Source organism: Macrobrachium rosenbergii, chromosome 11 (assembly GCF_040412425.1).
Source record: "Macrobrachium rosenbergii isolate ZJJX-2024 chromosome 11, ASM4041242v1, whole genome shotgun sequence".
NCBI classification, from domain to species: domain Eukaryota; kingdom Metazoa; phylum Arthropoda; class Malacostraca; order Decapoda; family Palaemonidae; genus Macrobrachium; species Macrobrachium rosenbergii.
Window position 1 is genome coordinate 34,425,318 of NC_089751.1, and position 21,969 is coordinate 34,447,286.

A 21,969-nucleotide genomic window follows, 5' to 3' on the forward strand; every position below is an offset into this window, starting at 1 on the left:
AAGATATACCTCTTCAAAGACCAAAATACGCCCGAAAAACGCCATCAACACCCCTTGTCTACACCGAGATCCATGTCTGTCCACACTGGGATCCTGGAACAACACCGTTGATGCCTCTTGTCCACATTGGGATCCGTGACTGTTCACAATGGGATCCATATCACTAGAGGACAAAGAAAGCACATCCCTATGGATGCCTTTCCAATGGCTATCCTTCGAGACCTGTAGACAGCAGGATCGACTGAGGAGCAACTACCCGGGGGCAAAAAACCCTTTGGACTCCCATGGACCGACAGTATGCCTCCTCCCAGGTTTAGGGGAGTCTGACAGGGACTGGGTTTAGGAGATCTGATAGAGCCGGATAGTCACATCCTCCACCTTTCCAGTGGCTATCTGTCGATACCTGGGACTGTTAACCCAGACACAAGACTGGCAATGGCATGGGAAGGAAGAGAGGGAGCCAGGCACAGGAGCAAGAAAAAATTTGACAGCTAGTAGTAAGAGAGAGAAATGGATGCGGGGAGAGTAGGCGCCAGACTACACTTGGATCCTTGGGCTGGTTGGATCCGCTGGGTGCTCGGATCCGCTGGGCACTTGGATTCGCTGGGCACTCAGATCCCACTGATCACTCGGATCCCACTGGGCACTTTGCTGGGCACTGGGTGCTCCCAGGTGTAGATGGCGCCAGGCAACTGGGCGTCAAACGAGCTAGTAGCTCGTAAGCTAAGAAACTGGGAGCTGGTGAGCGCTCCTGGGTGTTCAAAGCCAATCCTTGGCTGTCAAGAACGTCAATTCTTCCAAAAGCCAAGCACAACCAAAATAAGCACAATTTCTCTCTTGACTACGTTCTGCCCTTACACTTTTTCAGTTCTCTGCAAAGGATTTTTCGATCAATTCTCTGCAAAGGAAAGAGTTATAAGATGATTTTAATTAATTCTTGAATTACACAGAATACCATCATACAGTCAAATCTCAACTCCTAACAAACACTGTTTGAGACTTATGGAGATATAGCATATCATTATCGGTCCTGTAGCAAACGCAATGTTTACATTTTACTACTCTACTCAATAAAGATGGTAGCGAATGCAAAGTTTACTTTATCATGTTACTCAGCAAACTTTACATTATTATATTACTCGTTGTCATGAATGCAAAGTTTACTTTATTACGTTATTCAGCAACACTTTACATTATTACATTACTCATTGTAAAGTTGAGTTAAACCACAGATTGTAAATTCACTACTGTAACATCGAAAAAAGCAGTTCAGTAGTGAACGTAAATATCGGTTCAACAACGAACCAATGTTTACATTATAGTACGCCACTTGGCAAAGGAGTTGAACAATTAACTGTAATTTTCACTGTAAAAGAGAACAAATGATATACTAGATTCCATTTAGTAACAACAAAACAAGGAAAAAACAGGAAAAAACTTATCCTGAAAGCTTTTGGCTGAAGCTACTCGACTTTCGGCTTGAACACCAAAGTCTGGTTAAATAACCAGCAAAAAAAATTAAAGCTGCTGCCACCACCTGAGTTAACACCAGACATCACAGAAACAGACTGAGGATTATCTGCTAAGTTGTTCCTCTAAGTTGTTCCTAACTATCTCGTTAGGGGGCGAGACTAGTTACCTACACAGAACATCAGTGTCGCTACCGTGAAATTTGAATTTAAGCTACTGCAAATAAATGCAACTAGCTATGTAATTACTTGGTAAGTTGCTTATTTAAAAGTAGACTATACTATAGTCACTATATCTGATAAGTAAAGCTGCTACTATCTTGTATAAATATGACTGCCCACTTTAATTAGGAGCACAAGGTTAAGTTAGGTAATTGATGTTGTTCACTGTAAGAACACACTCCAAAGTCTTGAATTAACACTTGAACTATAACACATAAGACATTATACTATGAAAAGAGGGATAAAAAAGTGCATTCACACATGTAAAATACCCCATCACATCTATGATATAAGCAAAATTTACAATGCCAAGAAATAAAGTATGCAACACAGCAAAATGTTAAATTATGATGCTATACACAAAAACAAGAACAGAAAGAAATCATGGCATCTCTTTTCCAGGGTGGACAACTCAGCAGAACAAACATTATGTGCTCACCTTCCCTGCACATAAGAAAAGTTCCTGTGAGATTAGTCTCCACAACAGCATTCCATCCTTTTAAACTCATATCAGCCACAGGTGATGGAAACTGCCCACCCCCATTGTTTACCAAATAATCTATTCTTCCAAGTTCATTCACTGTTTGGGATACCAACGTCCTGTAAAGTTCCAATGAAAAATTCTTAGATTCTTACAATTTCAGTATTTTACAACAAATAAACTACATAACTTATAAATGTCCGTAACTTCCAATTGTCATCTACAATACGTCATCAATCTGCCTGAGAAGTAACTATCCAGTATTTGTATAGACATACAGTACTGTATTTGTGATGTAAGGCTAGCAGTCTAGATAAAGTAAGCTTTAATTTTTCAGAAATTTAGCAGAGGAAATCAAAACAATCTTCTGGTATTCTCTGGCTCCTGTTTGCTCTAAAGACACAGCAGAGTAAAACTAGATAAGCACAGTGACTACGCTATGCTACTTGTAGCTACCCCAAAATTCTACCATAGCTTGCTAGACTATGAAAATGTATCTTAAAAAAAATGTTAAAAGAATTCAAAGTAATAAGAATTATTCATCTGGTCTTTTCAAGACAGGGTATAATAAACACAAAACAACCAAAAATATAAGACATTATCAAGCAAAAATGTGTAATTCAAAAAACTTCCTCACAGTAGCCTACACTAAGCACATTACTTATTTATGATCAACTGGCTACTGTACCATTAAACAAAGAGATTCAAAAGTAATGTGTGTAATGTGCCTGTCTGTGTAAGTAAAATAAGGAAATGGGAACATACTAACCAGCTATGTTGAGCAGTAGTGTACACGCAAGTGTGATGCTACTGCACCTCACATTGCTATACTCCCTTCACCCTACAATACTAATTGAGAAACAACAATAATGCAATAAAACTTAACTAATTGTGCAATACAATGAAAATTCATCACACACATACTTGCACACTTGATTACTCCTTTCTTCCCAACAACCATCCTCGTCAAAAAGCCAATTAGCACAGAACATTCTAACTGAACCAATCAGCTTGGGTACAATGCTCTGCTACTTCCTAGCCTAGATGTATCTTTTGCACTCCCATCCAAAAAGTTAAATCATTGCTCCATATATCTATCTGTACCTGCAATTCTGTATTTCCACTTTTGCTACTTAGAGCATTCAAGTACAGTACATATACACATTCACCATGAGATAGGTGCAACAAAGGGTGCAGTGCAGATGATCAAGGAATTACTGTAGAGTTTTTTTTCACAATGAAGTTCACAAAGTGATCACTACTGCATACTTCCACGGTAAAGTTTCAATGTGCATTTTACATTCCTTTCATGTGAATAGCAAAACACTATCAGAAATGTATGGGTGGTATCCTGGACAGTGCCACAGCCCCATAACTCCTAGTGGTCACAATTCAACTTGCTAATAGTCTGATAGAATGGTCACTTGTCAAATTAGTGTGACCAATTCAAAGTGCAAATTTCTGAAGAAACTATTAATGGGGATTTTCCAAATTTTGTTGCATCATTTTTGCAACAAACGTACATGTTATGTTATGATGCTTTGCTTGGGTAACTGATTCACTATACATGTTCAGTTGTTTTATATATATATATATATATATATATATATATATATATATATATATATATATATATATATATATATATATATATATATATATATATATATATATATATATATATATATATATATATATATATATATATATATATATATATATATATATATATATATATATATATATATATATATATATATATATATATATCAAATTTGATGCATTAAATTTTATTTCTTTTATGATATTCTTACATATCTCCATTTCTTGATTTATTCTTGATTCATATCAAAATGACTTGGCTGGTTATTTCTACAAGCTAAAATAGATAGTCTGGCTTGTTCAGCATACAAATAGTATTGGTCTTGTCTGAGGTAGAGAAATTACAGACTGTCTTAGTACACACCTAATTCATTGAGGGATATTGGTACAAGTTAATGTGTTTTTCTTTGCAAATAGATCACTTTTAGCGTAAATTTTTTTTTTTTTAATTAATTTTTAAGTGTTATGTCAGACTACAATGCAGGAAGCTGAGCAAATGTGCAAATTCTGAGTACTATTAGATTAACAGTAAGGGCTTAGTAATTTGTCAGAAAGTCTCACATACATATATACAGGCAGCCCCAGGTTATCAGCGGGGTTTCCGTTCCGACGGTGTGACAATAAGCGAAAATTGGCGATTTTCCGTGGTTATCAGCGCTGATAACCGAGTATCAGTGCTGATAACCAGAGATTGGCGCCAATAAGCGGAAAACAGCTCATATCAGCACAGAAAATCACCGATTTTCATCATTAAAGTAAACCCCCCGTATTCACGGATTCACGTATTTGCGGATTTCTCTGTGGAAAGTATCTACCCCATTATTAGTGAAAAATTCGCCCATTCGCGGTATTTTTCACTGAGAAATATCATTTTCATGACTAAATGCACTTTTTGTGATAAAACTATTAAAATACTTAGGTATAGGCATTATTAGAGGGTTTTTCTTGTGTTAAACTATCAAAATAGGCAGTTCTAAGTGTTTTTAGAGGGGTTTTAAGTATTCACGGATTTTAGCTATTCGCGGGTGGTTGCGGTACACAAGCGCCGTAAAACCAGATCGCCAATAACCGAGCCCGCCAATAACTGGGGAGTGCCTGTAACAATAAAGGCTAAAGAGGTCATGGGAAGACCAAAAGTTGTGTTGTTATTTAGCAATTAGAAGTTTCCTGTCTTTAAAGTAAGGATTAGGAGCTGAAAGTTAGGCTATAAAGCTACTCAGAAGCTGATACCCAGGTGTCCAGACACTCCAGCTTGAGTCACTTTGGATTGCACTTCGTTAAGATGTAGAACTTTCATAATTGTTAGATTTGTAGAATGGAGGGGAGTAGAAACATTCAGAATTAGCTGATTAGGCACTTTGTTCAACTGTATGATGACTTTATTTTATCAAGTGTGGGTCCATTTGATTAAGACTTGTAGATAACAGAAATAGAAATAAAGATACTGTAATTTACGACACTTCTTTCAAGATCTATTGGCATCTTCCTCTTAAACACTGTTTCCCCTACCAACTTTATTGTTGGTAAGGCCATACCACAGCCTGGACACAAGGAGCCAACCTTCAGATGCCCCTGCAGACTATCTTGCATACTCACTAATCTTTCCGTAGACATCTTACACTCACTGAGCACAATGAGTATGCCAGGCTGATGGCATGCTATAATGCTGACAGTAACCAATCATACATTTGGTAGTTGTACACAACACCCAACCCTGAGTGTTTACTCACTGCCTACTTCATTCATAAGCAATCCAACTAATCTATTTATTGTAAAACCTTCTAGACGTGTAAAAATGCTTCACTATTGTCATAGATCACACAGCGGTTATTCTACCAGCAGAACGGTACTGTATTCAGGTATACTGATAATGAAGAGCACTGGCAGCTATGGGAATGTTCCTGTATGTGAAGTCATTTTCTAAAAGTAGTTGACCACTATCAATTATAGACATTTTTTTTGGATTCCAACTAATCTATTGCTTTCACTAGATGACAATTCTGTTAAACATGGGTTCATATCTTTTAAAAATTAAAACACCAACATTATCTTAACACAAAAAACAAATGCAAGGCTTATTTCTTATAATTTGTGAAGATATTCAAATCTTACTTGACTTGATCCTCCTTCCTTATATTGCAGACTTTTGCAAAGACTGACTGCCCTTTAGGATCCATCTCTTGACTGGCTTTTTTTAATTTATCTTCATTTCTAGAAGCAATCACAACTCTACAGCCTGAAAATTTAAAACTACAGTGACATATTTTTTCCTGCTATGCAACGAAAAACACCAGCAAGAAAGCACAGAGAACAATAAAAGAAGCAAGAAAACAATAAAAACATTTTTAAGAGAAAGACATTTTGATGTAGGAATATCTACCAAGGAACACATTTGCTACAAGGAACTTTTGTCTTAAAAGTTACCTGACAATGAAAGTGTTTACTAAAAGCATTAAATGTACAGTATTTATAATTCCCACAAGAATCAAATGGTAATTTTCTAATATTTGACAATATTAATATACGGAGCCTGTCTAAAATGTATGTAAATCATATGGAATGTTTTGTAAATGCAGTATAGGAGTTCATGCTCTGGACTGTACTGAAGAAATTACCTCTGAAAATTTAATATTTATATATTGCTAACGCATGTCAAAGAAGCTTCAAAGATATAAGCTTCAGACCACAGAATCCACTTTCTCCAACAGACCCACATGAAAGTTCTCAACCGAGTACCCATAATGGTATGGTCTCCAGAACAAACCACAGGGTCTGAAAGGTATGAGATACAGGAAGATAAGTGCCTAAAGTGCCCATAGTGTCAGAAACAGCAGCAAGCAGCTATTCATTCTACCCGAGCACAAGTGCAGGAGGTACTTGCACAAGAGCAGCCACTGGTTCCAGCAGTAGCCCTAACATATGGTGTTAAAGACAGCCAAGGAGATGAACACGAGATGTGAACCTCACTGGTGACAACACCAAGTACAGTCCATCAATTGGGGCTACAAAAGCATTATTCGGGGTTGTACTCACTCAAAAAGTCACTGGTGCCAGCAGTAGCACTGGCTACTGGCCCTGTTGCCTAGCAAAGACAAATGGGTACCAACAGCACCTAAGCACTGGCATAGAAGACTGACACTACTCCAATGACAGAGATCTACTACAGTGATAAGGGGGAAGGATTAAGATCCTTTTGGTCTGAAGGAGGCAAAATCCTCTAGGAGATCTTGTAACAGTTTATGTAAACTTTACTTTCATCTGCTTATGAAAGACAGATTTTTAACCTTCCCATTCAGGACCTCTTCAAGGCAGGTATGACAAAGACCTCAACAAAGGTGATAATCTCCCTTCATATAATGTCTCCTAATAAATAAAAGCCAGTGAGGCTCACAGCAATTCACACCAACATGACAAATTAGCTCTAGGGTGCAAACTTATCCTACAAAAATTGTCAAGTAAAGCAGGGTCTTTCTCTAGGCTAGACATGAAACCATCGCTCTGTCTGACAGCAGTTCCTAAAACTTTCATTGAAGCATCTTAATTATAAATAAGTAATGACCTACCCTGAGCTAGTAAGTATACAGAGACTGAGCAAAAACTGAGCTAATATAGCTATCCAGACATGTAAGTAAAACTCAGATTAACAAAAGTTAATTACTATACATAAAGTAAAAAAAAACACACAATTAAGAGGATAAAATCATGTAGCAAGGAAGTGAAAACTTCACTCAGGAGAGATAAGCAAATTCGCTTAAGAAGTACACAGCCCTAATGCACTTAAGCAAACCAATAGCTAAACTGAGACTGGTATGATAAAATACCTTCAAAATACACATAACTAAAGTGTATACAAACTTTGAAAAGTGTAACAGTGAAGTTGCTGTTGCGAGACACTCAGTGGCTCTCAACCATCTCAAGGCAAAATGCTTATCACATTTAATTTGGTCCTACAAAGGAAATATATAAGAAAAGACTACCACCAGTGGCAAGCTCAAAATACAGAAAGGAATTATTTAAATGATTAAGTAAATGCCAAGTTGTATGAGCACAGATCAGTGAAAAACCTGGGAGAGAAAACCTAGATGTGTTTCAACTGGCAGACAGACTTATAATGACTTACTGCCATTACACTTTACTAAGACTTTACAAACCAAATTCTTTAACCTAGATGTGCTGACCAGTTTAAAATCCTTCTTCTTCTGGAGCGAGTCTGCTAATAAGGTAATGTACATTAGATAAATTAAAATGATGGGTTTGTGATAAAAAAAAAACTATCCTCTTTTGTATTAAACTAGGATTTAGAATGTGGGATACCATGCTACTACCAAATCTAGATTAAACTAGTAACTGTCCTTCAAAGACAAAATTGATATTTATATATTTATTAAACAGATACTGCCGAGTGTATTACTTGGATATATAAATATATGAATCCTTCCTGGAGGAAGAAAATGGCAGCTTATGGTAGCAAACAATTACTCTAGTATGACAAAAGCTACACCTCTTGGTGTCTGTATTGGTGGCAAGGAATCACAAGATGCTAAAACAAACTGTTCATGTGATACAGACCTTAAGTCTAAACTAAAATTTTTTTTAAAATAGTACAATTTTTTGATAAATCAGTATTCATGAGCATACCCAGAGTAACCAGCTCTTCTGTGATGGCTTTCCCAATACCACTTCCACCTCCTGTTACAATGGCAACCTTGCCTTTGAATAAGCCTGGACGAAAAATGGACATTCTGAAATGTAAGGAAGACAACCACAAAAAATAACAATCATTAACAAAACATAATTATCATCAAATCAAGAACATTACACTACTTGTCTACTTTGCTATTCCTGTTATTGTTTTCTATACATATGATGTCACCTTTCCATATACTGTTCATTATGAAGACAAAAAGATATGTTTATGAAAGATCATGAAAAAGGTAAATCACTAGAAAACTAAGAACAGTCCTAATATTTACAATCTTACTTCATAAAAATGAAGTAAACAAATATCTCAGAGGATTAAGAATGTTTGGCTATCAGTGTTTGGAGTAAGGAAGATGCATTTACATTCCAAAATTAAGTTATAAATATGAAAAGAAGTCTTAAAGGCAATGAAAACACATGCAAAAGACATTGATATCCAGTCAGATATAGAGAGAACACTAAGATAATGAAATACAAGACTATACAATGAAATTAATAAAGAATTCAAAGTTGATGTGCACAGGCACTTATTCTCTGAAATTCATGAGCATTTAATATACGGTGAGGGTACACAAAAGGAGGAATATGAGAGAAAGAGTAAGATAAGCAGTGAGTGGATATCGCAGTAAGCATACATTATGACACAATGCATATTAGATGTATGGTCAAGGATATTGGGACACAAGCAAGCAATATATATAAAGAGAATCAGAGTTTCTCAATAGGCTAGTGTCCACCATAGTTGTCATAATACAAAAGTAGGGGAAACCTGGACAGATGAAGCAACAGTGATGGTCAAAACTGCTTCATAAGAAGATAAAAGTAGAAACTAACACATAACAGCTCCGCATGGGGTATTACCTTGGAAATTGACTTTTCTATAGTATTTTGGTTGCTTATCAAGAATTTACCACTACTTTTTGTTGGTTGACTGTAATTAACCTCAGAATTGGTATATTATTGTACCTGGCCAGCCTGGAATGCTATCATGCATGCGGTGTTCTAGGGGAAGTTTTGGTAAAAAGTGGAGTTTCCTTCACGGGGGGTGGGTCTGGCTAAGTAACATGTCCTACTAGGTTAGGTTAGGGCACGTAAGGTTAGTATGATTGCTTTTATAATAGATTTCCTTAGCCATTCCCTTCTTGAACATATGGCTCCCTAATGACTTGCAAATGCATGGAACCATTCCATAACAACAACATGGCAGTCTGGTTTTCAACCAGCGTATTTCCCCATCTAAACCCAGAGTTGTATGTTAGGCTAATAATAGTTGACCGACAATACTTCAGCAACACTAAAAGCATATGAAAAATCAATTTCCAAGGTAATAATTGTTACTGAGCTACAGGGGCGTCCCTAGGATATGTAAACTACCCCGTCACTCTTGTAAAGATGCATTACCACGCCTAGTTTGTGATCGACGCGGTAAACAATAATATTCAAATACCAATGAATGGAGATAATTGCAGCAGGTGTTTCCGTTCTGCCAACCTTTAATAGTGATCATTAATCGAATGGAACCCCAATACATCAACAATAATTCGTGCGGAGCTGTTATGTAGAAATACCAATATAAGTAAAAACTAAATATGTTACTTTATCTTTGCGGATAGCTTAGCGTTAGCCTACCGGTACCAGGCCATATACAGCCTATACCTTGATGTATCCTCATCTTAACCTCTCTCGACATGGAAGAGTCCCCATCGTTTATGCATTCAGGCTCAATTTTCGACAAAAATACATGATACAAACCTCTACAATTTCTCCGGCTGATGAAACCCTACTTTTCGCAACAAGTGATAACTAGTGGCAGTTTTGCCAAGACAGTACCACATTGGTTATGTTTTGGTTCAACAGCTGAGTGGCATTCTTCTTCTCTAAGAAAATTATGCAGAAATTAGTTTGCAAGATAATAATTTCCGAAATTTTGAATTAAGTAATGAAACCCAAACTGGAAAAAAGCGCATACCCATACAATAATTGATTTTTCATTACAACTTCTGGTAGCTTTAAATAACTGATTGGCTACTTACTGTCTTATCTCAGGTACAGGGAGGCAATGATTATCTGACCAACCTATCAAAGTGTGTACATCTATGAAGAAACAACTTATCTACAAAAGTAAAAAAACCATGTCACGGCTTTAGGATATACCTTGTCCCGCATATCAACAAAGTTTAAAAGATATGTAAGTTGTATCATTAGTCACATGTATTTTATTTCCAAGTTATCGTTTAATTAAATTTGTTCTAGGGCAGAAATGAGACATTCGTCTGAGGTAATAAATATATTTACATTTGCGTCTAGATGCTATTTATCTTGTTCATGTGAAACTTTAATAAAATAAATTTAAAGCGGAGCTGAATTTTCAATGTTATGACTAGTTACAAGCTACTGTACACGGCACAACGTAAAAACCATGAGAAATTCGGTTGTGGGCATCGATCTCGAAAACGATTGCTGGTGATTGCTACAGTTTAGTGACTATTCCTGCCAGCGCAAGCAAACCTGGGTTTCACAAAAAATACCAGAACCTTTCATGATAAAATACTTTACGATATCTAAAGAGGCGAAAACTGCATTTTGGTTCGCTTAGATTTAGGCGAACTCTTCATCAGTACAGCATGATAAAATGATAAGAGATTGCATGGAAGAAAGATAGAAAATATAAGCCACAATTGCAATTTCAATCAGTTTCATTAATGCAATTCGACTCAGTTAAAGTGAATATGATAACAGAAGTACTGGAAGAATGGACAATAGAGATCAGAGGTGCGACTGTTAGCATTCACATAAGAAATAAGAAGCAAACGATTTTAGCGGACGGTATAAAACTATATAATAATGGATAAGTTTTTAGTGGTCTAAGACAAGAATGTACAGAATTTTATGGGGAAACATAAGACTTGGGATAATGTTTGGTTAAATTACTTCATGGTGAAAGTACTTACTGTACATCCCGGACTTCACTACATTCTCCAGGAGCAGACAATCACTCCAGTAGTAAAGTTAAGTATACCTTAGTTTTACCAGACAACTAACATTCTTCTTAATACTGTACTTTTCAATATGACCTTCGGTCATTGTGAAAATCAACACAGAAGTGTTACATAACAAGAGTAAAGGGTCTGCATTCCAGGAGGTTGACTCTAGACGGGCGGGATTGCAGTAAAACACTTATCACTAGTTGGCAACATATTTTTTCATATAGACTACGGTGTTCACGCTGACATCCCTATTTTCTAGGCAAAGACATGATTAAAGGAAGAGCTTTGACTTAGAAAATATTTTTTTTTCATGGAAACTTAACTCTGAATTATTTAAGGAAAAAGTATACTAAATCATATTTAAATTAAAATCAGAACCAATCTGGATTAGAGCTCAGGATGAGGATCCCCGGTACTTGGTAACAGGTGAAATGCTCCCGGGTGACCCCGACCTGGGGAGGACTCTGTTAAAGGAGGGTCCAGAGCTTATAAGAACTTGTAGGCTCTGTTGTAGTTTAATCTTGTGCTAATAACATACGCCAAGGAGCAACAAAGACAGCTAAGGATGACGATGACTCGCAATCATGTTACATTTGATAAAATAGAAGAGAGAAGAATTAATTCTGGGAGGGCTTTGAGCAGCCTGTGGGAAGCCAATACCCAAAGAGGAAAATAACGTACATCAGGACAGCGTCGACCTTATCATCCTCGAGGCTCTGTATCTTTAAAAAAAAAAAAAAAAAAAAAATAAAAAAAAAAAAATTTCTTTAAGCTTAAATAGACTTGCATAAAATTGAAATAATATATTCATTTGAAAACTAGCACTTTGGTGCATTTACTACCGTTATGTGGGTATTATTCAATAACGACATTTATTATTATTATTATTATTATTATTATTATTATTATTATTATTATTATTATAGATGCTTGCTATCCGAGCAGAATTCAATTCGAAGTAACATTTTGTTTTTCTGATGACTGACAACTGTGACTGGAAGGTTCGTAATATTCGTCTGATGTTTATATCATTCAAGATTAATCTATAAACCTTGTTATCATCGTTTTTAGATTTTCATTTTACTAAAGAAATTTTTACAGAGAATTATACAGACAACTGTTTCTACTCCCCATGAGCATTAGGGGGATAAAAAAAATCTACCCCAACCACAAAAAAAATTCCTAATAGTGACACTACCGACCATGACCACTCCCTTCAAACAAGACGCCCCGTGGAACCACGTCCTCAGAATACCCCAAGCTGCCCACCACTCAGGTATTTATTAAAGACATGCCAAATGACCCTCGACCATCGCAATCGAATACCTGGCGCCGGCCAATCAGTGACGAGCGCTGAAGGTCATATGTACATCGCGTTGGCACCAACTCATTACCCTCGCTGCCCCAGCGTAAATACATCATTACTTTTGCTTTAAATCAGTTCAGCTTCAATCCTCGTTGCAACCATGTACATTTCCCGTTTGCATAATTTTCTGTAAAATTTCATTAGTAAATAATGAATGAAATAGACATCGGACGAATATTATGGACTTCCAGTCACAGATGTCAATCATCAGAAAAAAAAAATGTTAAATTAAATTCTGCTTGAGTCGCAATCATCTATAATAATAATAATAATAATAATAATAATAATAATAATAATAATAATAATAATAATAATAATGTTGTTATTGATTACGACCCACATAATGATAGTCAATAACTGGGCCTGAGTGCTAGTTTTCAAATTTTTAATAAATTATTTGTTTCATACAATTTTGTTGTCTTTTTTTCTCCATTTAAGCTTATAGAAATTTTATTTTCTTGACAAACTTGTTTTTTCTTGAAAGCAGATGTCTCCACAGATAAAGAATAAAAAAAAAATAACATTCGCTACCACAGTCATTTCCTAATTATTGAATAAAGCTCTATAACTGCATCAAACACCCACAAAGATACTTTATTAGAGCTTACCACCTCCTTACAAATATAGCGTCTTTCACCTCTATCTACCGTGCTCTCGCTCTTTCTTAATTAAAAAAAAAAAAAACTCCTTAGTTCTAACTTTCAAAGCAATTATCACCCTCCGACTATCTTGATCCGTTTTTTTTTATTTCATTCTAAGATTTACAAAACGACGTTATTTACCAATGTATTTTCTTCTGTAGGCTATGATTTCTGACCCCTCTCTGGTTTATCATAACTCATTTTTTTTCTTGTATACTTACAACTTTATCTTCCAAACTTCGACAGGTTCCACCTTTTCATGCACATTCAACATCAACACCTCATGTCCATACGAAAGATTTGACTCAACATTCTATTCATACGTTCTTTCTCATGCCCCTCTGAGTGCTAGTTTCTATTACACGGCTTCAGGAGAGGTCCAGTACCTTCTTGCCTTACCTGCCGTGTGACTGAATTTCATCGCCTATTCTGCCATCCATCTGTTATCTTACATATCTATATGAGTGTTTTGCTGTCATTCCTACACTAGCCTTGTAAAGATTAATCAATTCAACTTTATGGATTCTGTTAACTCTTGCATTATCTGAAAACGAAAAGGGCATGAGGAAAAATTATGCTTACACAAGCAGTAATAATAATAATAATAATAATAATAATAATAATAATAATAATAATAATAATAATAATAATAATAATAATAATAATAATAATAATAATAATACGCTACATGTATGAATTCTTCCTTTGTAACATAGTCTACGAAACAGACTCCATGGTTAACTGTTGCAAAATCTGAAAAAGAAAAATGGCGGGGAAGACAACGTGTTTGAAACATTACAAGCACGATGCAGTTGTAAAACGACTTGAGAGGGAACAAGGCAGAAGCGACTTCCCGCCCTGTGTCATTCTGACGACAAGGCGCCGCCACATCACGGTTTCACATCATCTCCCCCCGAAAAAGAAAACAGGTTTTAATCAACAATAAATTACACGGCCGGATGTAATAATACTTGGGCGATGAACGTGGGGCCCGCAGAAGGCCCTCTCTCAAAATTTTCCCTTATCCGATAACGCCGATAGACCCATAATAAAATACGCCCAACGGCGGGCCATCCTAAAAGCTTTGTTTGCGGATGATAACCTCACGGTCCTGTTATGGCCGCTCTGAGGATTAACGCCTTCCAGGAGGGACGTTATGAAGCGCTCCACAAGAGATTGCCATTATTATTATTATTATTATTATTATTATTATTATTATTATTATTATTATTATTATTATAGGAGTCTATTACAATCAGTCACTTTTTAGAATGTTTTAGTTGCTATACATGAACTCTATACTGTTTCACTTTATGCCTAACCAGCTGTATATCTGGATTATACGTGTGAAATGAAGATGTTGGGGCAATTATTATTAGGGAGGGGAATATATTACTGTTAATCACCTTTAGGACTGATTTAGCTTCTATATATGTACACTATACTTTTTTCTTTATAAATAACCTGTTGTAAATTTGGATTACAAATATAAAAGGAAAATGTTGAGCTATATCTTTGTGCTGCAGTTCCTCACCTTATTTGTATTGTCGCTATCTTTCTCTTATTATTATTATTATTATTATTATTATTATTATTATTATTATTATTATTATTATTATTATTATTTCCAATGAGGTATAAGACTATAAGGATTGTTGTTATGTAAAGTTTCTGAGGGTTAAAACGAATGGAATAAAATTATTCAGAAAAAATCTGATTGAAAAGCCTATGAATAATTTCGGTAGACCGTTATATTTGTCAGCAAACTGCAGGTAGGGAAAATATTGTATATCACAGGATACCGTAGCTGCAATCTGCAGTCAATACATGTGTTTGCTCCGCGCATAACATAATACATAGATGAAATATGAATGTTTGTGTAAGTTTTTATTTGTACTTATTTGCCTTTATTTTTCACTATTTTGGAGGCAAACCAGTTACACTACTAATCTGAATAAAGTGATTATAAGCTGAAAGATGAAATCAAGCATCAGTATCATCAAAGATTAACTGAGCAATGATGACTCCGTTTACTCTTGGGTATCTGTTGGTTGTACAGAGTCAGGAGATCCGCACCATGTCTCTTATTCCCTTTTCAAACATACTACTATTACGGGGGCCACCTTTGGGCAATGGACCGTGTTGGCATAAGGCCGACATGATCCAAACTTAACCAACCGGCCCTCCAACTAGTTTCCTTGAGCATTTGCTTGCTAAGCTATTGGAATTACAACTGGAGTATAAGATTTTGGCCAAAGGCCTTGCGCTGGGACCTATGAGGTCATTTCAGCGCTGAAAATAATATTGAAACAACTGTTAGTAGAGAGTGGAAAGCAAGATGGCAGAAAGAAAATATGAACGGAGGTACAGTAAAAGGAATGAAAGGGTTGCAGCTAAGGGGCGAAGGGACGCTGCAAAGAATCTGCACCGTGTGAGGTGCACTGAAGGCACTAACCCCCTAAGGGGCTTGTTATACGCACAGTGCGTGTAAGAACAAGAGTTATCGAGCTATTTCTAAAGGAATTTGTAATTTTTCAATAAACTGAAGAACTGTTAAATTAACGCCATCGTTACCACAGATTTCCTATCTGCTTCCACTAACAAATAGCTATTTGTGGGCCATTTCTTGACTCTTCGAACACTTAAGTTAGCCCTGAGCTCTTGCTCCTTGAGCAGCCCAGCCCGTAACTGGAGAGGGACGGCAAGTCTTCGAACCTCGTAGACATGAACCCCTGGTAAATTACTTTACATGGAAAGGAACAGGAATTTAATTTGTTACTGTCTCTTTCCTATTAAGAATATCATTATGGTTTCAGTGTCTCTTTTTTATCAAATCAAAGTTCTTGAACAGATAAAGATAGTTCGTAAGTAAGTAAGAAAACAAGCAAATAATATATGTACCTAACAATTTTTGTGACTTATTTCGGCTAATGTTTCCTTAATATTACATGATTTCTGTTAATCTGCCAAAGAGAGGGCAAGTATATTAATGCACATAGCAATGTCTTTCGAGTGCGCTCATGTGAGGTATATATACATGATACATACCCTGTATGTGTGGGATAAAGCATAAAGTAAAGAAAGTGAATGCTGTATTTGTTTGTATTTCTTATCACCACCAGGTAGAGGGCCTGCTAGATAACCACTCTGGAATGGCAGTGTCAGCGACGCTCTATCCTTAATCGTCGGGCCAGTCAGTCACTCAGGGTGGCAATGTGCTGGCTGTCTGTTAAAATAATTCCACGAATTCTAGGATGATAAATCTCCACGAAGTGACCCACATAGTTTATGCTTGAGCTGTGACGTAATCTGATTTTTTTTCCTGAACTGTAGCAAAATACTTTTGCTTCAACTGCGACAAAGTCACATATTTTTGTACTGGACTGTGACAAAATCTCATTGCTTTGTAAGAATGAACAAAATCCTCTTTTTCGCTAAATTGGAGCAAAGTGTATTGAATTTTTTCTGCTTTATTCGTGACAATTCTTGTTCTTGAGAGGTAACTACTTTCTCAGCGGTCGACAGAATACTATAGCCTACATTCTGTGTATAAAACAGAGAAAGAAGGAAAAAATTGATTTGAAGGAAATGGGCAACAGTACAATGGAACCAGTATTTCAGAATTTACTCATACCTGTCAGCCTTTCTCCACAGGAGGTAAGAATGATCTCTTTCACCCATACTTAAATATACAAGCTTCCTGATCTTTCAAATGATACAAAATGAAAAATGGAGAGAATAGTTTTAAGTGCAAAAATGAACAATACAGTCTATTAAGCCAATATTGTTAAATGACCTGTAATAAGTATAAAGATTTGCTGAAGAGCAAAACGGGAAGCCTGTTAAAATGTTGGGGAAATCTCAAGTTTAGTGGTTTTCGTCTGTATGTGATATTGCTTGTTGAACAAATTGTCAGTCTAGAAACTGAGTTTCTGGACAATAATAACTAAAGTCAATGAGAACAAAATTTTTCCTAGACAGCCTTTACGTGATCAGCTAACAGCATAAATACAAATGAAAATTTCTCGGTCTCTGTCTTATGTTTAGGCTATGAAGTCCCAGATAAAGCCATAGTCTTTCTTTTCTGCTGAAACAAATCTGGACTTGTGCATAGGCTGCAAAGTCCGAGAAAACTTCTCAGTGTCTTCCTTATCTTTAGAGATTATGAAGTTCAAAAATACTTCTATGTCTCTCCTCTCAAGTTTGGGCCATGAAGTCAACGAAATCTTAGTTTCTTTCTTGTGTTCATGCTACATGTAAAGTCCAAGACGACTTCTTAGTCTCTCCTAAGAAAAACTTCTGCTCTCTCTCTCTCTCTCTCTCTCTCTCTCTCTCTCTCTCTCTCTCTCGTGTTTAGGTCAAGAAAACGTCTTAGTCTCTTTTGTTCAGGCTATGAAGTCCAAAAATACTTCCTAGTCTCTATTTTTGTGCTGAGGATATGAAGTCCTTAAAGACCTCTAGGTCTCACACATGTGTTTAGGGTATGAAGTCCAAGAAAACATTAGCCTCCCTTGTTTTCAGTCTATGAAGTCCAAGAAGACTTTTTTTTTACCTTCTTTTGTTACGTTCAGACTATGAAATCCAAGAGAACTACTTAGTCTCTATATCTTTCCTGTTTAGGCTTAATGTGAAGTCCAACAAGAAGGGATAAAGGGGCCAACATACTGGAGAATGTTGCTTAAATAAATCGAAGTAAAACAAAACGCCGTCATTCAAAAATTGCTAAAAGAAACTAAAGCAAGCTAAAGCAAACAAATAAAATCCTGGTGAAAGAACTTGAAAGAGTACCAAAGAATAGATATATGCTAATACAAACTCTAACAATAGTACTTTACCGGTGGCATAATTTATAATGGCTATAAAAGTTAGTACTTTCTAGTATATTGCATTCTCTTCCAACTATGGGTTAACCAACAAACCAAAAAGATGTTTATTAGTAAGTTCCAAAAATCACTCGCACGACTGACGCCAAAACAGGCCTTACATGACTCCGTTACTTTTAAGTTAGCTCTGTGATCGCGAGGAACTAGGCGAGAAAGCCCCTGAAAAGTTTAAAAGAGCGTAATTTCTCGGATACGAAAAGGGCCGTTGCACATCACGAAACTGAATAAATGGGAGAGAGAGAGAGAGAGAGAGAGAGAGAGAGAGAGAGAGAGAGAGAGAGAGAGAGAGAGAGAGAGAGTTTTCATTTGTGAGTTTGCGTTCGCAGCTTGTCAGTTCTTGTATTGACTGATGTTACCTTAAACGACAGGAGCACTCTGGCGCTATAAATGTATTTTGAGGGAAAGCGGCCCGGTTGAATTGTCATTTACCATATCAGTGGCATAATAAAGTGAGCAATTTTACAAAGATTACGTCCATCACTTTTAAACCGATATGCAACTTCGTTTGTGTTTCATAACATGAATGAACTGGGACGCTGGGTACAAAGTCTGCCATTCAAATTACTGGAGAGAGAGAGAGAGAGAGGAGAGAGAGAGAGAGAGAGAGAGAGAGAGAGAGAGAGAGATTACAAAGTAAGAATCACCCAACTTGCTGGAAATACGGTACGAAACTCCTACCTTTTAACATACTGAGATCCAAACATAAATGCAGCGTAAATCTTGCACGTTTGAGGACTACAAGAATTCCTGAACTAAATTCATAATATATATAATTTTTTAAATAATACAAATGCACCTATGAATGTACCTTCGCTGCAAACAACTGTGCTTCCGCATCAAGTGAGTCATTATCGCCTCTATTTTGTTTTTTCACAGATAGGCTGTATATTATGGGCTATGGAGCACAACGCCACCGCAAGGCAGTACCCCGGACCACTCAACACCTGGTTTAAAGTCTTGATCACATCCCTCGACAGCTTTCTCGCCTTTATCACGCTGATGGGAGGCCTCACCACGCTCTACATAGTTTACATGATTAGGTAATGTATTTATCACGTGCCAATACAAAGTATATCTCTGCAAATGTTTCGCTGATTTTATCTGAAAAAATTTTGTCAGCAACTTACTTACTCTCTTGACTCAATTCACCCAATAATAAAACCTGGAGTTGCAACTGTTACAAGCAATAAATTATATTAGCCCTCATTTATCATTTGCTTCCTGGGCAAAACGTGAACTTTTTTTTTTTCATGATCACCTATCATTCTCGGCATCTGAGAAATCTCTTGCTTGCTTTCTTTCATCCGAACACAGACATTTTACACTGGTTCAGCATCTCATTACCGTATATTTCTGCCAAGGTAGTTATGATTTTGTCACTTGTTCAGTTAGACTGCTGGCAGGATTACGTGAAAACTATTAGCGGATTACAATGAAACTTGGCGAAAACATTTACTGGACTACTCACGCATGCTTACCTTTTAGTAGGTATCGATAGTGATGTTGCGATCCTTAGCAATAGAAGCCTGCCAAATCTCGATAGATATTCGCCAATATTTCGTCATCTAGAGGGGAACACAGTGAATGTTTCCACCAAACTTCATCAAAATCCATTCATCTCTTCTCGAAATATTTCGAAATGTTTTGTTAACACAGGAACACAGTTTCATAGACAGAATACTACAATCTGTGTTGCCATTTCCAGTCTCTTACGACATCTTTAATTTTTTCACTTCAAAAGAAATTGACGGCAATTTTTACCACGAAACTTTCATTTTAACATTAAGTTATGCTGCCCTTATTACTGGACGCATCTTAAATGGAGATTAACAAATCACTTTATCCCATGTCCCAGTGTTATGAATTCTAATATAGATATTACACAACACAGAATTCAGGGCCACTTTCACGGACCCAAGGCGCGGCGTGAGAAATCTCTCCGTGGTTTTTCATTTCTTGCTCCAAAATCTTCAATCAGTCGGCGACATTACACTGAATTTTTTAAAGTTCGCCCCATTCCTAATTACTGGTTCTGGTACCATCTTTTCACTACGACACTTATACATATTTGATTACTGACTAAGAGACAGTAGAAAATGAATTTTTCGCTCAAACTGTTATCAAGACGAATCTGCTTTTCTCCAGGTCTTCAAATATCTCATTACAAGCCTCCTCCATCAATGGGATTCTTCCGTGGGGGTTTCTTTCTACTTATGCACTCGTCATATATATGTGTGTATATATATATATATATATATATATATATATATATATATATATATATATATATATATATATATATGTGTGTGTGTGTATGATATATATATGGTTATATATATACTGTATATATGTATATATATACAGTATACACACATATATAATATATATATATATATATATATATATATATATATATATATATATATATATATATATATATATATATATATATATAAGTACACTCATACACAGGAGTACAGGAGACATGAAGGTCCTTCTCTGGTTCTATCTGAGTATAAAATTAAGTAAATACAAATTCCTTACCTGCCGTAGGATACTTCCCTTTCTTTATATGTGCTACCTTTGCAGATCTCGCCAGGTGTCCATTTTCGTTTAATGTTAAGACACTGCAATACAGGTTTTCCCCTGGGTCGGGGTTACGATTACCAGGTAAATAGTACTGGTCAAACACAGGAACAGTGTCCACGCCGGCTTCCCTAATCACACCCAAAAGGCCGGTTTCCAGCAAGACATAACCCACACTTGACCTGGTTTAAGCTAATAAAGGAAATTTTTCCCAACTACCGTTGGTGAGAATGCGTGCAAGTTAGTGGCGAGTGGCATGTGTGTGTGTAGTATATATAGGAGGTTCGACGTGCTGCTTATGAGCATTCTGTGTGTATCAAAAGCGGCTAATTTTGGGGAAGTAGCACTCAGTGGGTTCATCAACAATTTAGTAATCAATGTATGAATGTGGCGACGACAGCTGGGTAGTTTTTTCTCGGGAGACACTCCTTGTTGAAGGAAAACGGATTAATGCAAAAAAAAAAATTATTTGTATATCAATAATTTTTACAACAATCCTATAATTGTTAGAGATTTTTTCCGATTTCCATGGGCCAGTTTCCAGTGAAAAATGTTCAGTCTTTCTTTCAGTTAACGCTTTCATCACGACAATCGTTTCCCTAATCTGTGCATTATCGTGATTATCATGTGACTACCAACAGAAAATCCAGGATTCCGACTTTTTTATTTTTGTCATCGCGCGGATGAAAACATACATCAGACTAACCTTCAGGACGAAGTAGAGGTTATTCGAGGGGCTAAAGGATAAGCCGACTTTACGAGATCGAGGCTTGAGGTGCAATGTGCTTATGTGAAATGAGTGTACAGAATTATATACGTAAAACTAAACGTCAGTCCTTATTAGCGTGTATTACATATATAATGCAAACCCACGAAAAGAAGTCACCATAACAACAATGATAAAAGCCAAAACAAAATTGTAGGCGTCTTGGTTGGCATACGGTACTGTAAGAAATTAGCGAGAAACGTCTTTGTAGTTTTCACCAGAAACTGGCGCATAATACTCGGAAAAACCCCGACGATACCAAGTT

At 36.4% G+C, this 21,969-nt stretch overlaps 1 protein-coding gene across 8 annotated transcripts in view; it reads right to left on the minus strand.

Annotated features, from left to right (window-relative positions):
• LOC136843316 (peroxisomal trans-2-enoyl-CoA reductase-like) overlaps positions 1-21,969 on the minus strand; it is a 352,117-nt gene that overhangs the window by 32,421 nt on the left and 297,727 nt on the right. For 4 of the 8 annotated variants that reach the window (XR_010854523.1, XM_067111584.1, XM_067111580.1 and 1 more), the window contains exons 1-4: positions 10,228-10,352; positions 8,413-8,516; positions 5,887-6,010; positions 2,131-2,291 (exon numbers count right to left, since the gene is read on the minus strand). Coding sequence is in view for 7 of the 8 variants with exons in the window: in XM_067111584.1 (XP_066967685.1) it covers positions 2,131-2,291; positions 5,887-6,010; positions 8,413-8,515 (388 nt within the window). In the remaining variant the exon portion in view is untranslated. Of the gene's footprint in view, positions 1-2,130; positions 2,292-5,886; positions 6,011-8,412; positions 8,517-10,227; positions 10,353-21,969 lie in introns of those variants that run through there. The other 4 variants (XM_067111578.1, XM_067111579.1, XM_067111583.1 and 1 more) reach the window with 2 other exon arrangements.